Source organism: Nyctereutes procyonoides, unplaced genomic scaffold (genome assembly GCF_905146905.1).
Source record: "Nyctereutes procyonoides isolate TBG_1078 unplaced genomic scaffold, NYPRO_anot_genome, whole genome shotgun sequence".
NCBI classification, from domain to species: domain Eukaryota; kingdom Metazoa; phylum Chordata; class Mammalia; order Carnivora; family Canidae; genus Nyctereutes; species Nyctereutes procyonoides.
In genome coordinates, this window is record NW_026575110.1 from 54,655 (window position 1) to 72,406 (window position 17,752).

Genomic DNA, 17,752 nt, shown 5'->3' on the forward strand with positions numbered 1-17,752 from the left:
ATTTCTCATATTAAAAAGTTTTTAAAAATAGAATTTCCAATTAGGATAAATAGACGAACAATGCTTGAAAACCACTAAAACCCTGCAAATACTCTATAATGCATAGAAAGTACCCAATACACAATGCAAACATTAGAACTACCTGTGGATTTGCTCTCGTGTAGCCAATTTATCTTTTCAATAAACTTGTTTCTACCTAGACCCCACTCTTCTCATAGCTGTTGGGGTTAGCAGCCAGGCCAGTTTGCACCAACAGAGGACACTCCCAGCACCACTTGGGGCCCCAAGGACACATTTGGGTATGGGGAATCAAGTGCCAAGTGGAATCAGGTGAAGACACCAAGTAATCCCTTTCCAGGTCCCCAGACATGATAAAACAATAAGCAAACAGGAAGGCTGCCTGCACTGTAGAATGTTTTCCAGGATGACTTCAAAAGGCAGCCAAGGCTGCGAGTACCAACTTGGGGGGAAGCGTGCATTTGGCCCCACCTGCTCCCTGCCAGACAGGCCTGGACTGGGAAGGAGCGAGAGGGAGAGAGGGAGAAGGAAGCGGGGAAGAGAAGGAGAGAGAGAAGAGAGGGAGAAAGGGAGAGAAGGGAGATAGATGCTCTGGCCAGAGCCAAGGGCATGAACCCCACACTAACCACAGAGATGGAGAGAAGTGGGGTGGAGGCACGACAACATTCATAGAGTGGCCTTTCAGACCTTCTCTAGGAGAGGTCTTCTTGGAGTGGGACCTAGAATTACTTGGTCCCTATGGGTGCAGTTCAGAGAGGCCCTCCGAGGAGCCTGCCCTGTGCTCTGAGCTAAGGTTTCTTGGGGGAAGGATCTACTCCAAAGTGTCACATTGGCTGCCATTCAAGGGGGAGGCAACTTATGGAGCGCCATGAAGTCACACTGGGGAGGGAGTGCTGAGACCATGCTTCCCCCACCCTGGGGTCTCACCAGCAGACACTATGGGCAGGAGCTAGCTTGAATGCCACCTGAATCTCCCCACATCCCCACTGGCCAGGAGGACACAGGTTCTCAGATGCACTCAGGGCTGACCTCCTTGGGATTCAGTGGCTGCCAGGTAACAGGGACAGGAGGGCAGCTCAGAGAGCTGTAATGGCTGCTGAAGACACGAGCACAAGGCTGAGCTGAGTGATGGGCCATGGCTGATAGGTCCTTGGAGGGTCCCTGCACAGGTAGGATCCCTTCCAGAGGCTTGCATGTCCCACGAGAGGCATTCACACACCTCACAGAGTGGAGCCCTAAAGGGGACCCTACTGACTCATCAAGTCATGGCTCAGACAAAGACAGAAATGCTCCCTGTGTGTGAGGAGCCACCCACAGGGAGGGGACAGTGGTAGAGGAGTCCCAGATGGGGCTTGGCAGCCACCTCCCACCAGGAGTGTGCCAGAGCCTGCTCTGTGCTGCCTGGCAGGGTGACTCCTGGCTTGTGCTCCTCAGCGGGGCCATCCAGTCTCCCCCACAGAAATCTGATATTATAGGGGCTCCCAACCCATGGCAGCATTCCAGCACGGCCGAGTCCTGGAAGGCAGGTTCAGAAGGGGAATCAGAGCCACGCACAGCACTGCTGCTCCACAACAGGGGACTGGATCATGAGCAGCAGCCAGCTAGGCTTCCTTGCCATCCAACATTCCATGAAGGTTCCACAAGTCAGAGCATCCAGCAGGAGCTCAAAGTGAGGGCTGGGGCAGGGGGTGTTAGGGGTGTTAGGGAAGGTGATATTCACTGCCCCACGGACAGAAAGAATGACTCTCTTCCCCCCACAACCTTCTGAAGATGCTGGCCCCCTGCAGGCTGCTGCTGCCTCTCAAAGGTGGAGTGTAGGGTGAGCACAACCTGGCTGGATGGCTCTGGGAGGCAACACAGGACAAGGCTAATCCTCCATGCATACATGTTGACCTTTCATCCTCTCCACAGCTCCAGACAGACAGTGTCAGGACCACTGCTTCCCAAACAGACAATGTGCTCTCCCGTCTCCCACCCCTCCCACCAGCCCACAGACTGCCCTCTGCCATCCCCAGTGCAAGCTGCCATGCTCCCACACCTCCCTCAAGTGGATGATGCCACACTGCTCAAGGGGCCTTCCTGACTGAGCCCACTCTTAACCCAAGGCCACATGTACAGAGTAACCAAGGTCAGTCGGATCATGTTACTCTCTGCTTGAAGCCCTGTATTAACTGCCCATAGCTTGTAGAATAAAACAGAGCTTCTTACCAGGGATGAGGCCCCAACTGTCCTCCCCCCAACTCACCTCCTCCCCACTCTCTCGAGCACCCGCCTTCTAGGAATATCAGCCAATTCACTATATATGAGCTGAAAGAACAGACAAATGAGTGAACCAGTGAAGGCAATAATGAAGGAGCAAACCAATATATACATGGTTTCACAAAGGGAGAGGAATCTGGGGACTTTTGGGAAATGGTACAAATTTGGGAAGAGGGAGAGGGTGTAGCTAAGATACCCTGGCTGGGTCTGATGGGCACTGGGAGCCACAGGTGCAGAGTCAGCAGCAGGGATGAGCTGGAAGAGCCACCTGGATGCTCCTCCTATGCTCACAAGACTCATAAGGGACATGTGGTGCCCTCTAGTGCACTAGCCATCTTGGTGGGGCCAGTGGTGGGTGCTGAGCAAAGAGCCACCAGGCTGACAACAAAACCTCTGATGCCTGCTCAGGAAATGACTTACTGGTGACTGAGGAATACTGCCAACTGGAGATGGTGGACAGAATGTGTGTGCTCACTTACACACACACATGCATGTGGGCTCACTCTGCAATCACTATGCTTTGTCTCAGTAGGAGGTTCTGCTTTTACAAAGGATTATAATGTACAGATCAAATTTGCAAATCAAATTTATAAATAACAGGTTTGGGAAGCATACAAGGGAATCCCAGTTTTTACAATTAATTGTGGTAAAATACACATAAAATTAATCATCTTAATTACTTAATTATTTTAATGTCCCAACAAGGACATCAGTCACCATTACAGCAGTGCAGCTTCAGTTCCAGTCTTCCACTCATTCCCAAAATGCTGCCAGCAGCATGCAGTGGGCAGCCTGTGCCACCATGGCCACAAGGTTGGGTGGCCATCCTGGTGTGGGCTGGGCACACAGCAAGGGCAAACTGGATAGGCCATCACACAAGGAGGGGCAGGTGGGCATCCCGGCACATATTGGGTGCCTGAATTTCTCATGATGAGCTCTGGGGCTCTGTTCCCAAAGGTTCTCTCTGGCACAGACCCCAGGGCTCCTGCCTGCCTGGCCAGGGGCACACACAGCTCTCAAGGCCCACCACATCCCTCCCTCCTGCCTCAGTCCTCACTGTGTGGTTCATGGCAGGGAAGGGCAGGGAGCCCAATGTGGGGTGAACTATATCCCCGGACACCTGTCCTGTTGGGCCCTGACTGTAAAAGGTGGCTGGTAGCCTGGGTGAGCAGCTGGATGGAGGAAGAGAGACCTGGAAGCCAGCCCTTGCCTCAGAGATGCCACTCTGCACACAAAGGCACACCCCACTACCTTTGTGAAAAGCTCTTCCTTGCACACCTCACCAGAGCTCTTGTCCTTGGCCAGGAACGTCACTCCCCCCATTCAACGACGGGAAAGAGAAGCTGAGGTTCACCTCTCACACTCGGGTGGAAGTGCAGTCAGGGCCCAGGTTTCCTGACACTGCTTGTATCGCCTACGTAGACCTCTGCCAAAAGTGGGGAAGGGGTCTGGGCATGGTTGAAGTTTGGGGGAATGAGGCCAATGACTGAGGTTTATAGCCCGGGTAGCATGGGAGCCAGTAGTCCAGATGCACTCTTTGCACACAGGCCCCTGCTTTCTGCTCTGAGGGGTCTGGGCCCCAGGCTGTATTCCGCATGCACCCGCAACCACCGCCCACACTTCCACACCAGTCCAGGCCAGCTGCAGTAGCCTCACTGAGATGATGGACGTTCCTGCCCAAATGTGATTTTCCAGCTGCTGCTGAGTTAATCACCAGCCTCACTGGCAGTTCCTTCCGGCTTCTATGCAAAGGAAACTGCCAATTAGGTTGCAATTAATTTCTTACCCGGGGCAAGGCCTGGATGGAAAAAGACTGGCCACCCAAGTGGCCTGCTGATGACTGTGTGTGGGTCACCAGGCCCCCTTGGCTCCTGGACTCTCCTGCCCTGAGGCCCCAGCTGACTCCGGGTGTGCTGGCCCTGGCCTGGGAGTGACTGGCCAGGACATCACCAGCTTTGACTCTGGTGCCTCTGCTTGGGGAACTGTCCCTCATGCTCCCAGAAGGGCACAGTGACTTAGATCTAAACAAATGTGTCACCCCACCTACCTTGAGTTCCTGAACAGAGATGGTCCTGCTCATTTTTGTCTTCCCCTCTAGCACTCTTTGTGCAACATTAACTAGCAAGAATTCTACAGTACACTTTTGGCGAGAGACTCTGTTCTAAAGTACTTCCCGTGCATTGTTCCATTTAATTAACACAACTGCCAGAAGTAGGGATGATTATGATGCTTGTCTTGCAGAGGGGGAAACTGAGGCAGAGAGAGACTAAGTACTATGCCCAAGACCATTCAGACGGTAAGCCAAGACTTAAGCTAAGGGTCCTGCCTTGGGTGGTATGCGTGGCCGCCAAGTCCTTCTGCTCAGTGACGGCTGTATGTGCGCACACACGTGCAGAGAAGCCAGGGCACTAGGACCTGGGACACCAACCCACCTGCTTCCAGACCAGCTAGAAAATGCCATCATAAATAACCATCCATACCTCCCTTAGCTTCTTCTAAAAAGCAGGTGCCCTAGAAGTTACCTGGTGTAAATATGTTAACATTTCAATGAAACGGGGTGAAGCTCAGGTAAGTGTGATGGGGAGTCTGCTCAGGCATTATCTGTCTGACAAGGACAGACACAGTAATGGTTGTGGCCTCAGAGGGGGCACCTGGCAGCTGCCCAACGATGCTAGGGGCCTGACATGTCCTGCTGGATACAGAACTGAGCCTCGAGGAATCCTTCCCTCCATCCCACTGGGTGCTATTTTCACCAAATACTTGAAAAGGTGGAATCAGCAAAGTCTAGCTTCTGCATATGTATGGTGACCCATGATTCCTATCTCCTGGGGGGTGGTCAGGGCAGCCCCTGGGAAGGTAGTACCTATACAAGCTGACTGGGACCAAACCATCTGCACAAGCCAGCAATAGCGTGTTGGTCAGAGCAGGGCCTACTGAGACTGCTGTCACTCGATGGGGGCTGGAAGGCCACCCTATGGTCTGGATGTGCTTCCTTGTCAAGTCTGAGAGAACTAGAAAGGGCCCTCTCCAAGGAAGGCCCTTTTCTCAGGGATTCAAGGAACAGGCCTGGCCTCTTGCCCCCAGTACACACTCCTTCCTACGTGAGGCAGGTTTGGGATGTCACAGTACTTCCACCGGGAGCTCCCCCTTACTCCCTCCCTGCAGCTTTGGACCTGCTCCTCCCTCCTCTCCCTATTCCCCACTATAAGCCAGGACAGGTGCAGTCAGAGTGAACAGCAGGTGAGACCCCACCCCCCCACCCCCACCGCCCCGGCAGGGCCACCACGATCCCTGGAGCAGAAGCTGGGTTCTCTCTGGGGATGTGGGAGGCCTCAAAGAAGGCCCAAGAGTCTGCTCTGCTGGGAGGGTGTAAGGAAGAGAGCTGGGGAAGCCTCTGAGAGGGGCAGGTTCCAACATAGCATGGACCTGGGGCCAGAGAAGTCGGCAGGTCCTAAGGGTCCACTGCCCACCTAGGGCTTTCCCCATCTATATGGTTTCCCTATCTATACAAGGACAAGGTTGCATCTGATGCTGAGGCTCCTTTTCATTATGATTCCCATATGAGTCTATGTGATAGAATTTATAGAATGAACTTCCTGACCAGGGACAAGTGGCAGGATGGTGGGCATGATGGAAACTGGGGTGGGCTTTGACCTAGGTGGTCTCTCTCTGTGCAGGGGGAGGGGACTGGGCCATGTGATAGAATAGGATTAGAATCACAATGGTCTTCCTAGACCACCAATAATACGGCAAAAAGACATGAGCCTAGATCCAAGACAGAGATTTTAGTGCAACACATGGAAGCAGAAAGACAAGGGCAGAGCTGGGCCCAAGCCCATACCCCTTCACTAGGCCTCTCTGTGTGTCCAGCTTGGCATGCAGCCTTTCCAGGTCCGTTCCCAGCTGTGAACCAGGACAGGAACCCCTCCTTGGAAGCGTGGTTGGGACAGGCCAGGTACAGAGCACCTGCAGACAGAAGCAGTTTTCTGTTCTCCCTCCTCCATTCTTCCTCTCCCACTCTGGAGGTGCATCTGCCTGGAGCCCACTAAGCCTTCCAGTTACTCCTCAGCCAAGGCCTGCCCACCTCCATGCCACTGCCAAACACTCCTGTAGCTTGTGGGTGCAAGGGGGAGCAAATGCCCCAGAACACACTGCTGTCCCAGGAAAATGGCTTCTGGAGACCAGCATCATGATATCACACAGCTACAATTACGATAATCAACTTACACCGGATCTGCCTGGTTATTTTTAGAGTCAAGATTGAGGTGTAGCAAGACAGGGCAGCCCTGAGTTCCCTTGCTGAGTCCTGCCTTGTCAGGTGGGCTGGGTGGGTTGCTGATTCCCGGCACCCCTCCTTTCCCTGGTCTTTCACAGGGTGATCCCTGGGCTGGGGCATCTTACACACAAATTGTGATGCCATTGTTTCTGGGGCATTCGAGCTTAATGTGTCTCAGGGTCCAGGTCTTCTGAGAATGTCCTCAGGGTCCCAGTGGGGTTATGGTGACTCAGCAGCAACCCCCCTCCCCCACCCCAAACATCAGGTGAACCTAGGTCCTCAAAAGGGATCTAGGGCTCTCAGTGACAGAAATGCTACTGACACAGTGAAATGCTAATGACACAAAAGGGCTTCTCAGGAATACCCGGTGGAGGTTTGATAAAGCAAGGTAAACCCCATAACCTAAAGAACCCTCACCCAATTAAAACACGGGCAAGTGGCCTGAATAGCATTTCTTCAAAGAAGATGCAAATGGCCAATGAGCATGTGAAAGATGTTCAACATCACTAATCATTAGAAAAATGGAAATCAAAAGTACAATGAGATACACTGTACCCAGTATGCTGGCTATAATTAAAACAAAACAAAACAAAAATCCAGAAAATAACAAGTGTTGTTGAGGATGTGACAAAAATCAGAACTCTGACACACTGCTGGTGAGAATGTAAGACGGTGCAGCTGCTGTGGAAAACAATTTGGCAATTCCTCAAAAAATAAAACAAGAATTACCATATGGGCCAGCAGTTTCACTCTTAAGTACATACCTAAGAGAACTGAAACCAGGGACGCAAACAGATATTTGTACACGCATGTTCACAGCAGCATTATGCACCATGCTAAAAGGTGGAAACAATCCAAATATCCAACAGTAGGTGAATGGATCAATAAATGTGGTATTTACATCCAAGGGAATGTTACCCTTACGAGGAAATAAAATACTGATACATGCCACAGTGTGTAAGTACTTTGAAAACATGATGCTAAGAGAAAGATGCCAGAGATACAAAGGTCCACTTACATGAAATATCCAAAGCAGAGAAGCCCACAGAGACAGGACACGGAGCGGTGGTTACCATGGGCCGGCAGGGGGCGGGGGCCGAGGGGGCAAAGCCTAGTGGCTTCGGAGTTTCCTTTGTGGTGATGAAAATGTTGTGGAACTACATAGAAGTGACATCTAGACAACACTGTGAATATACTAATAAATGCCACTGAATTGTTCACTTACAATGGTTGATTGTGTGTTATGGGAATCTTACCTCACCAAAAAAAGCAAAGTGCAATCATCTGCCTCCCATCCCATCCTAGTCCCCGGGCCCAACTGACCAGCGGAGCTGACATGGAGGTGGTGGGGCTCAGGGGTGCGAGTCTAGAGAAGGGGGCCCCCGAGAGTGCATGCAGGAGCCCCAGGGTGTGCATTCCCACTCCCCAGGCTCTCCTTTGTACCCTGGGCCTCTCTTGAGGAGAGAAGGGCCATGTGATGGGACTCCAAGCCACAGAACATGGGCAGAGTGCCCCTCCCTGAGCACATGGCTGGCCATGGAGCAGCTAGAGGGGCACCGCACCGCAAGCAGGAGAGTCACTAAGACTGGGGGGGTCTCTGTTACCAAGTACAATCTCACCTGCCCTCAAAGATTCGAGTGGGTGGGAAGCTGAGAAGCAAAGAGTATTTCAATGGCTTCTCACTCAAGACCCTTCAAGGTTCTGTGGAGTCATGTCTGTGGTCCTGCTGGATGAATGTCCTGTGAAGACCACCCTGCGGGTTGCCGACATGACAAAGCTCAAACCCTCCAGTGGCAAAGCACCACCCCACCCCACCCCCGGCCGTGCTAAGTGCACATTAACCCTGCTGCCAGCTACTCCAGGGCTAAGTGGCTTCTGGAACAGAGCCCTGCCCCCTGACTCCACCCTCTCTCCTCCCCAGAAAGGACAGAGAGCAGTAGATGCCCCACCGCCAGTATCGGAGGGGCAGCATGGGGAGCAGGCAAGGAGAAAACCACCTGCACACACCCAGGACAAGGCCCAGGCCTGCCTTTCAGCATTTCACTGCTTCTATCTTTGCTTGTTTCACTGGCAAGAGAAATTTAAAGAAAAAACTCACTAGACTCTCTAGATGCCTGCCATCACTCTGCACACCTCCAATTTAACTCCCCGCACACACCCCACCTTTGGGTCCTGGCACATAGAATGCACATTTTCCCCAGCATTGTCAAGGCCGTTAATTAAATTTTAGGAAGTTGCATTTTTTTCTTTTCCCCTTTCTAGAAGAGTGAGAATCACTGGAATTTGCTGGTATATAGACATCTACGGGGGGGTGGGGGTGGCACCAGAACCAGCTTTGATGGGCAGTATCTTGCTGGGGGCCTTCTGATTTATTTTAGCAGCAGAGCCCTTTCTCCAATCAGTGATCAGGTCTGGCTGGTTGCTCGGAGCAGGGCTCAGAACTTCAACTCTCTGCATCCTCCCACTCGGCCATCCTGCCTTCTAAGCACTGCTTAGAGCCCTGGACCCTGAGGAACCCATCAGCATCCCTGTCACAGAGGAGAAAAGGTCCAAGATGGCAATGAGGTACAACTGCCAGTGCCTGAACCTGGGAGGGGGACTGGGGCCCCAGGACCTGCGCCTCCAGGGGCACAGGCATCTTCCCTGAGCTAGGCCTGGAACTGGGCCCTTGCCTGTCACAGAACCCCAGCCTTGGCCACTCTGGGCTTCGATATTGTTATGGACAACCAGAACCAGCCACCCCACAGGTGCACAGGTGACCTTTCTGTGGTGGTTGGTACCCCGGCTGCTGTACTCTGTGGAGCCACTCACAAGGCAAAAGCAAACAGAGGTGTTTGCTCAGGACTGGCCACCTGCTCTCCTTGGGGGCCCAGGTGGTACCTGAACTGCCAATCTCAAGGTCCTGTTGGCGTCATCTACCCCATGACCGCGTTTTCTAGGCAGATCAGCTCCCAGGGCAGGGGGCTGAGGGAACAACACTACATTGCTGCCTCCTCTTTTCCCACCTGATACTTGCCCAGAGTCTCGGAGAAGATGGTGCAGGAGCCCACTGGCTTCACAGCTCCAGTCTCTGGGACAAAGGGAGGTCCCAGAAGCTCCTACAACCACACAGCTTTGAAGCCTGAGATGGACGGAAGCCCAGGTCTGCTCCCAGAGTTTAGGAAAGGTGGACAGTAGAAAGACGGATGGGGAGGGAGGACAAGAAGGCCCAGTCTACATGGGCTCCCAAGTGTCTTGTACCTTTGGCTCAAAGAAAAAATCTGCTAAGGTCTTCCGAGGTGAGGTAGAGCCCTGCCTCCAAAGTCACAGCCTCCCTTAAACCCCCAACACCAGGCCTGGACTGCCACTCTGGGGTGGTGAAGGGAAAGCCAGGTGGGCTCTAGGAGGCCTCCTGGGCATTCCCACCTCTTCAAGCCTCCCAGGAGCACCCTCCCCAGGGCAGCAGAGGGCCACTTTCTGCACCTCCTCAGGCGGTCATCCAGTCCCCCTGCATGGAAGGGAGATGTGCAGGGGGACTGGATGACCCCCTGCTGTCATTACCACATTGCAGTCCACAATCAGGATAGTCACCTGCCTGCCTGGCTGCCCACGGCCCTTTCCTACCCTGCCCCTTAGCCTGCTTCCTGCTGAGCACCTCCTCTGAAATCACACACATGTATTCGAGAGAAGTGATGGCTTAGTGCTTCCTTTACTGCCTACCCCCCTCCCCCTGCCAACAGTGACAGCTCTGAGGTCAAAGGCCCTTATGTTGTCTCCCCGAAGGCATCCCCTGCCCTGGAGAAGCTCTCTAGGCAGCAGATGGTCCCTCTGGGAGTGTTTGTGGATCACTATTACTGTTATTGTTATTATTAAATCACTCATTCAGAGAAACAATTGCAGAAATGAGGAGGAGGAGGACACGGGGAGGGGGAGAAGGACATGGGGAATAGGAAAGCACAGGCAGGAGGAGGAAGAGGACACAGAGAGGAGGAGGACATGGAGAGGAGGGCATGGAGAGGAGGGTATGAGGAGGAGGAGGACACTGGGAAGAAGAGGGCATGGGGAACAGGAAAACACAGGCAAGAGGAGGAGAACACGGAGAGGAGGACGTGGGGAGGAAGAAGAGGACATGGGAGGAGGAGAAAGACATGAGGAGGAGCAGACATAGGAAGGGGAGGACATGGGGCGAAGGAAGAGGACATGGGGACCTGAGCTGAGTGCTGCCAAGGTTAGGCGCCCCTGCATTACCCTCACATCAGGAGGTGTCCTCCCTTACGCCCACAGGAAGAGGAGGGGATTCCACAGTAGAAATGCAGCCACTTCCACAGGATGGAAGGAAGCAGTATTAGGGGGCCGGGGGTGCCTCGTGCCTCTCTAACTCTGTTTTCTTTCCGGGGTGAGTGGGCGCTTTCTTCTCCCAGTCTGCCCCGGAGCCCTGGGGAGGAGGTCTGTGTCCTGGATAAGGAGACACAGCTGCACCCATGCCCCGTGAAGCTCAGCACCCCATTGCATAGTAGCTTCTGTCAGGTGCTGGGTCCCCAGGCAGAGGATACACCCTCACAGAGATCTCCTCCTGCCACACAAGAGCACACACGTCCCTCTCCTGGGGCTGGCTATGCCAGGGCCATGCCTGGGGGCTGTCTCTAAACCCGTAAGACTCCCAAACATCAGCTAAAGCAGTGGTCTGACCTAAGAAATCAGCCATGACTCTGAAGAGCTCCTGTTTCAAGCGCAGCACCACACTTCATTCCCATCGCCGTGCCAGACTGGTGGAGCCCTGAGCAGGTGGGTGAGCAGGCTCAGGGCTACCTTCCCTTCCCAGGATCCCTCTCAGCCCCATCCCTGGGCCCCACCACCACTGGCCCAGAGAGAAGGCACTGCTGAAAGCCAGAGGCCTGGGGTGGGGAATCACTAAGTCTTCTCCACCAGCTGTATGTAGGGCACAGTTTCCTCACCTGTGAAATGGGAAACCAAGGCCATGTCCCTCAGGGTTCCGGGAGGTTACAGGGAGCTAGCAGACATGCAGTGCTCAGCCGAGCACCAGCAGGCTGTGAGCTCCCTTGGGGTGGCTGCTGCTGACATCAGCCTTATCCAGTTAAGACCAGAGGACAGAGGAGTCCTCTCTCAGGTCACAGAGAGGGGTAAGGCCTCAGGGGGCTGTGGCAGCTTCCGGGCCCTCCGGTCACCTTGGCACCCTCAGGCTCCATTTTAACAGTTACCATCATTTTTAATTAGTTTTCTCTTCCCCTGGCTAAAAGGCCATTAGCTCCCCATTAGGTGAATGCATCCCATTTTCTTCACACCACCAAGGAAACAGTGATTTACTTAGCCATCCCTAAAGCAATTCTGCAGAATAAAGGCAATTTAGCAATGGGCTCAATAAACTTCCCCATTTGTTCTCCGTTTGCAGGCCCTGCCCTTACTTAGGAGCCCACCGTGTCCCTGGTTAGGCTAGGAGATGTTGGGGGCCCAGGGCAGCAGCGTGGGACGCCAGCAGCCCCCAGAAGTCAGAGTGGCTTAGTAGGGACACAGGCTAGGGTGGAGGAGAAAGAGGGAAGAGCCCAGGTGAGCCGGTAAAGCGGGACTTGTCTTCTACTGGTCCCTGGCCAAGGAGAGGGAGGGGCCAAAGGAAAGTGAGAAGTAGGTGGCAGCTTTCCCAGCAGGGGCTGCTCTGACATCTGCTGGTTCAGGCATAAGTGGCCCACCCAGGCCACACTGCAGAGGGCTGGGCCTGGCATCCTGGAGAGGGAGCGCGCCTAGCCATGGCAAGTCTTCCCTTCTTTGCTGCCAGGAAGTGAAAGTCCTAGAGGCCTGTAGGGAGAGAGGGCAGGTCCTTCCTTGAAACCATAGGTGCTGAGCAAAAGGGAACCCAAGAAGCCAGGCCAGGAAGATGAGAGATGCGAAGCCTGCTGGGAAAATGCAGGAGTCAGGGAAATGGTGCTGGGTGAGGTGTCAGCCTGGGAGAGCCCCAGAGCTCGGACTCAAACTGCTCATCCACATCCCAAGGGCGGCTGTTTCTGTGTCAGCAGCAAAATGCCAGAAACTCTTCTAGGAACAGGTCTTAGATGGAGGTTCCCCAGCTCTGGTTCTAGGATTGCTGGGGCTGATGGGCTCTGTCCTTGAGTGTATGAGGGGGTGAAGGGCAGGGGTCCCTATGTATATATGTGGGAACCCAATATGTGTACATGGCAGGAAAAGGGGCTGGGTTCCCTGGGTGAAGGTGGAGTATGAGGGTGGTCAGGCCTCACTCACTGTGGGAGTGTGTGTGTGTCCACAGGCAGCATAATCACAGATCCTTGAGCAAGAGCAGGAGTGTGTCTTGTGTGTGTGAGAGCGACAGAGACAGAGAGAGACAGAGACAGGGAGAGATACAGAGACCCTGTGTGTGTATGTGAGAGAGAAACCTTGTGTGTGTGTATGTGTGAAAGAGAGAGACCCTGCGTGTGTATGAGAGAGACCCTGAGAGAGAGAGAAACCCTGTGTGTACATGTGTATGCACATGTGCACACAAACCCACCCACACGTGGACAGCATGATGTAGGAGAGGAGTCTGTGTCGGTACGTCTTTCTAAAGGCACATGTGCTCACGCACTACGACAGCGGGCACACACAGAGGGAACAAGCTGCGGGTATCTGTTCACGTCCCGTGGCCTTGCTGTGAGTGACCCTGTTCCCACCTTTCTGGCTGGCTCTGAAGCAGCGTGGCCCCTTCTTCTAGGCACCTGCCTCTTCATCTGGGTTGCCTCCCTACACCCCTCCTGTCAGTCCCCAGCACAGAAGAGAGCTTCCTGCCTTGGGGAATTGTCAGCCAAAGGGGAAGGTCTCCCCTAGAGACTCAGAGCATCTCTTGGGTGAAAGGCCGGGCCACTGGGATGCTGTGTCCACACGAGGGCGCCCGAGGCCACGCGGCTCTCAGCCTGGGTGGGTCCTGGAGCAGCAGCCAGGGGCCGCGGGGGGCGGTCTGGTTCAGCTCAGTGAGAGCCAGCCTCATCAGCTCCACGGTGGCTTCAAGGGAAGGGTGCCCATATTCCTCTCCAAGGGCCCCAGCTGTCTCCTCCTGGGTGCTGCAGGGCCACTTCTCCACTCTCAGCATCGGCCAACGGGGGTTTCTTGGTCATTCCAAGGGAAGGGTGGGCAGGGTGGGACGCTTCTGTTCCCTGGATCAGGGAGCCTGTCTTTGGCCACCAAATTCTGTGGGCCAGGGGTGTGAGAAAGCCACCTGTCTTCCTGCCAAGTGCCACAGGCAGACCCTGGCAGCCTGGGCCCCAGAGTCTAGTCCTTAAAGCCTCCCGGCACCCCAGCTCAGCTCATGGCTGTGGAAGAGCATAGGGAAATCCTCTGCAGGGTGCAGAAGCTGGCACGGGTTGCCTAGCCAGCTCTGGCCTCCCGCTCACACCCGACCACACACCTACAACTACAAAGTTACAACTAAGAGTTACAAGAGACCTTTAGAACATTCTATTTGTGTTTACTTCTGCTCTGACTGCAGCCTCCTAGGGGTCTTCCCCCAGCAGCCCAGTGACCCCAGACTTCTAACACAGGAAACAGACCCTCTCCCCCTCTTTCCTTCTCAAGGCAAGGGAATGGCTTGTCCCCTGTCCTCCCCATGATGGGCTGGGAACACAGATTCTGGCTTCAGGATCTGCCAGGGAAACTCAGGATCCAGTTACACAAACGAAGCCCTGCGGCAGGTCTGTGAACCCAGAGTCTGCAAGAGCAGGGGCAAGAGGCAGGGGACCACCACTTCCCCTGTCCCTGGGGGCCACAGGGAGAGAAAGCCCTTTGTAAGCAGTGGGGGAGGGCGGCCTTCCCTGCTCGCACATCCGCACCGGCACCGAAGGAGGAGATGCAGTCAAGGCTGGCTCGAGGGAAACTAGAGGCCTGGCCAAGGGGCTTAAGGGGCTTGGAGACTCTACTGCCGCAAGCTTCATTCCGCCCGAGTGTGGGCTGGCGGCGGTGAGCAGCCTTCGCAAGGCCACATCCCAGCCTCCAGCGCCGAGCCGGCCGCGGGCAGCGCAGGGTCCTGCCCCACTCTAGGGTGGCCCCGCGCGCTCGGCACAGGGCGGCCAAGAGCCGGCCCCCGGCCCGGCCCCGACGGCCTCCCCCTCCGTGGCCCTGGCGCGCGACTGTAAAGCTGCCTGTTGGAACTCGGGCCCTGCGGGCTGCGCTGGGCCAGGCAGAGCGGGGCCCCGCGGGCAGCCTCCCAGACGCCACGGGCTTTTGGGTTTTTAAAGACTAGGGCGGCAAAAGCGCACCCGGGGCAAAGCGACCTCCTCTACAGGAGCGGACCTCCCCCGCGCCCCCGAAGGCCGGGGCATCCGAGCCGCAGGAGCAAGGCACCGACGTGCGGCGGGAACGACGCCAGGGCGGAGCAGCGTGCAGACACGGAGCTGGCCGCGCCGAGTCGCGGGCTTTCGCGGCTCCGACGCGGCTCCCCAGCCGGGGGAGCGGCCACCGCGTCCGTCCGCTTGGCTCCCAGGCGCGGCTGCGGCTCACGCCCTGGGCACGGAGCCCGGCCCGTTCCGCGGGGCCTCGGGCGCGGGAGCGCCGCCCCACCTCGCTCCGCGCTCAGCCCGGCGGGTGCCCGCGCGCCCGGAGGAAGGCGCCTCCCAGCGCCCGCCCGCCGCCCGCCGCCCGCAGGACTCACCTTGGCCGAGCAGCGGCAGCAGCAGCAGCAGCCGCAGCCCCGCGGCGCGGGCCGTCGCCGTCGCCATGGCCCGTGCGCGCTGGCGCCGTGGCGGGAGGGCTCGGTGGCTGGGGCCGGGGTCTCGGCGGCGGGCGGGCGCTCAGCCTGGCCGCCCCATGCCTGCCCGGGGCGCGGCGGCGCGGCGGACACCGGGGCGCGGAGCGTCGGGGCGCGGACCCCGCTGCTTGCCGCCGCGGAGCGCCTGGCTCGGGGCGCGGGACTGAGGCGCGGCGGGCGCGGGCTGCGCCGGAGCGGCGGGCAGGGGCGGGGCGGGGCGGGGCGGGCGGGAGGGGGGCGGGCTGGGGCGGGGCCGGGGTGCGGGGTGCGGGCGGGGCGGGGCGGGGGGCGGGCTGGTGCGGGGTGCGGGCGGGGCGCGGCCCGGCGGGGCCGGGGTCGGGGCGCGGGGCGCGGGGCGCGGGGCGGCGGGGGGGAGGGGGCGGCCGGTGCGGGTCCCGCGGGGCGCGGAGAGAAGGCGGGTGCGGGGCGCGGGCCGGGCGGGGGGGGAGGGGGGAGGGGGCGGCCGGTGCGGGTCCCGCGGGTGCGGGGCGCGGGGCGCGGGCGGAGCGACGTGCGGGCAGCGGGGAGCCGGCCTGGCGCCCCGCACCCCGGCCGCGTCCTCAGCCTGCGCGCGGGCTCGCGGTGGCTGCGCGCGGTCCTTGCCGGCCGCCGGGTGAGGGCAGGGAACCGCGCGTAGGGGCGCGCCCCGGCGGACCGCGAGCCCGGGCGCCCCGCCCTCAGGCCCCCCGCGGAGCGCATCCTCCGCCATCTCTCGGGGGGAGCGGGGACGCGGGGGGAGCGCGGCCTCTCCGGGGGCCGCGGCGGAGGAGGGGGAGAGCCCGGGCCGGGAAGGGGAGCCTGAGCGCTTCCTGCGCACTCGTGGAGCGAGCCGGGCGCGTGGCTTACAGGGTCCGCGGCCGCGCTAGGGACCGGGTATGGCCCGGGGGCTACGTTGGGATCCTCCTCTCTGTAGGACTGCTCGGACCAACGGGAGCCGGAAACTGGCTCAGGCCTTCAGAGAGGCCTGGCACTGGCCGCCTATTGGGGTGCCTGGAGGGTGACAGTCCTCCTTTCGCAAACAGAAGAACTCTTAGGGTGTGGACTAGACTGGGTAGGAGAGCAACTAGCTGGAACCCAAAATAACTTCGTTTTTGCCCTAGTAAATGATGCCCACAAACACACCCAGTCCTATATAAAGGGGGAGACTGAGACTCTGGGTCCCTAACACGCGGGGTCCTGGGGTAAAGTTGGAGTCTAAGTTTCTAGAAAAGTCCATCGTTCTCCCACTCCTACCTGTCTTCTGAGGTCTGGCCTCCACCTAGGTGAAGAGGAATAGAAGCCCATGGGGCCTTGGGGTGGGAGGGGCGAAGGTGGGAGGCCTGGAGTGCCCCTTCTTCAGCGTCTCTTCTTCCTGCTGTGAGGAGAGCCCCGCCCTCTTCAGGGCTGAGTAAGAGATGAGCGCATCGCTCTGCAGATAGGAAGTCAAAGTGAAGTCACCCTGGCAAGCAGGAGGAGCTGCCCGAGGCTTCTGCCAGCAGAGATGTCCAGAGCAGGCCTGCTGGCTGGAGGCCAGGGCGCTGTGCTGCCAGCTCAGGAGAGACACCCTGCGGCCACCAGACCTTGGGTTGCTTGCCAGATACCACCAGAGCCCCAGGGCCTTGGGTTTTTGGGTCTGGAGTTTGCCATGGGAGGGCTCTTGGGTGCAGGCAAGCCTTACTTCTGGTGCTAATAAGGACTACCAAGGCTGTGTTACTCAGGCCTGCCCAGGGAAGGGACTTGAGTAGGAAGGAAGGGGCTGAGGGGACTTCATCACAAATCTCTCATGGCAAGAGAAGAAGAATAGGGGTGGCCTGGCCCATTCTTCCAACCAGCCTCATCCCCACACCTCTCAGGGACCACTGTGGCCAGGCAGTGGCTGACACTGGACAGGCTAGATGTCTGGTTATGCTCTGTGTGACCACGTAAAAGCCGAGGCCGTGGTCCTGCTCGACCTCCTCAGGCCTTTCCACACTCTCTCCACCACCACCTTTGAGGGTTTTGAGGGGAAACCTCACACTATGGTGGGGGCATTGCCCTCTTCTTAGAAAAAGGTCTGGGAGGCTTCACATGTTTTTCCCTGTATACATGTGCATGGGCATACATGTATACATATGTATATATGCCTGTATTCACATACATGGACATTCCTACCCTCTCCCACTGCATGCCCGGGGACCTAACCGGAGTGGCAGCCAGTAGAGGGCAGAGGTGAAGACTTAGCCTTGCTGGCCTGAGAACTGCAAGGAGGGAGGTGACTCAGTCCATTTGGGGCCTGGGCATTGGCTCAGGATCCCTAACATCAGAGCAGCAGGAAGGAGCTTCATCACTCAGCAGAGAGGAAATAGATGTGGCCTCCCTGAGGTCCCAGAAGGGGAGGTCAGAGGACAAGCTGGGGTAGAATCCAAAGGTGCCAGACTGTGATCCCGAGGGAGTTCTCCTCTTCACTTCTCTGTCCCAGGGGCCCTGGGACATTTGCCTGGGAGAGTCTGTAGGAGGTT

General features: G+C 57.1%; 1 protein-coding gene across 1 annotated transcript in view; it reads right to left on the minus strand.

The window, feature by feature from the left end:
• The window catches only part of RET (ret proto-oncogene), a 43,573-nt gene extending 28,159 nt beyond the window's left edge, over positions 1-15,414 (minus strand). Inside the window, exon 1 of the mRNA XM_055333538.1 lies at positions 15,180-15,414. Within this exon, the coding sequence (XP_055189513.1) occupies positions 15,180-15,246 (67 nt within the window). The 5' untranslated portion in view covers positions 15,247-15,414. The remainder of the gene's footprint in view (positions 1-15,179) is intronic.
• Positions 15,415-17,752: the final 2,338 nt, after the last annotated feature.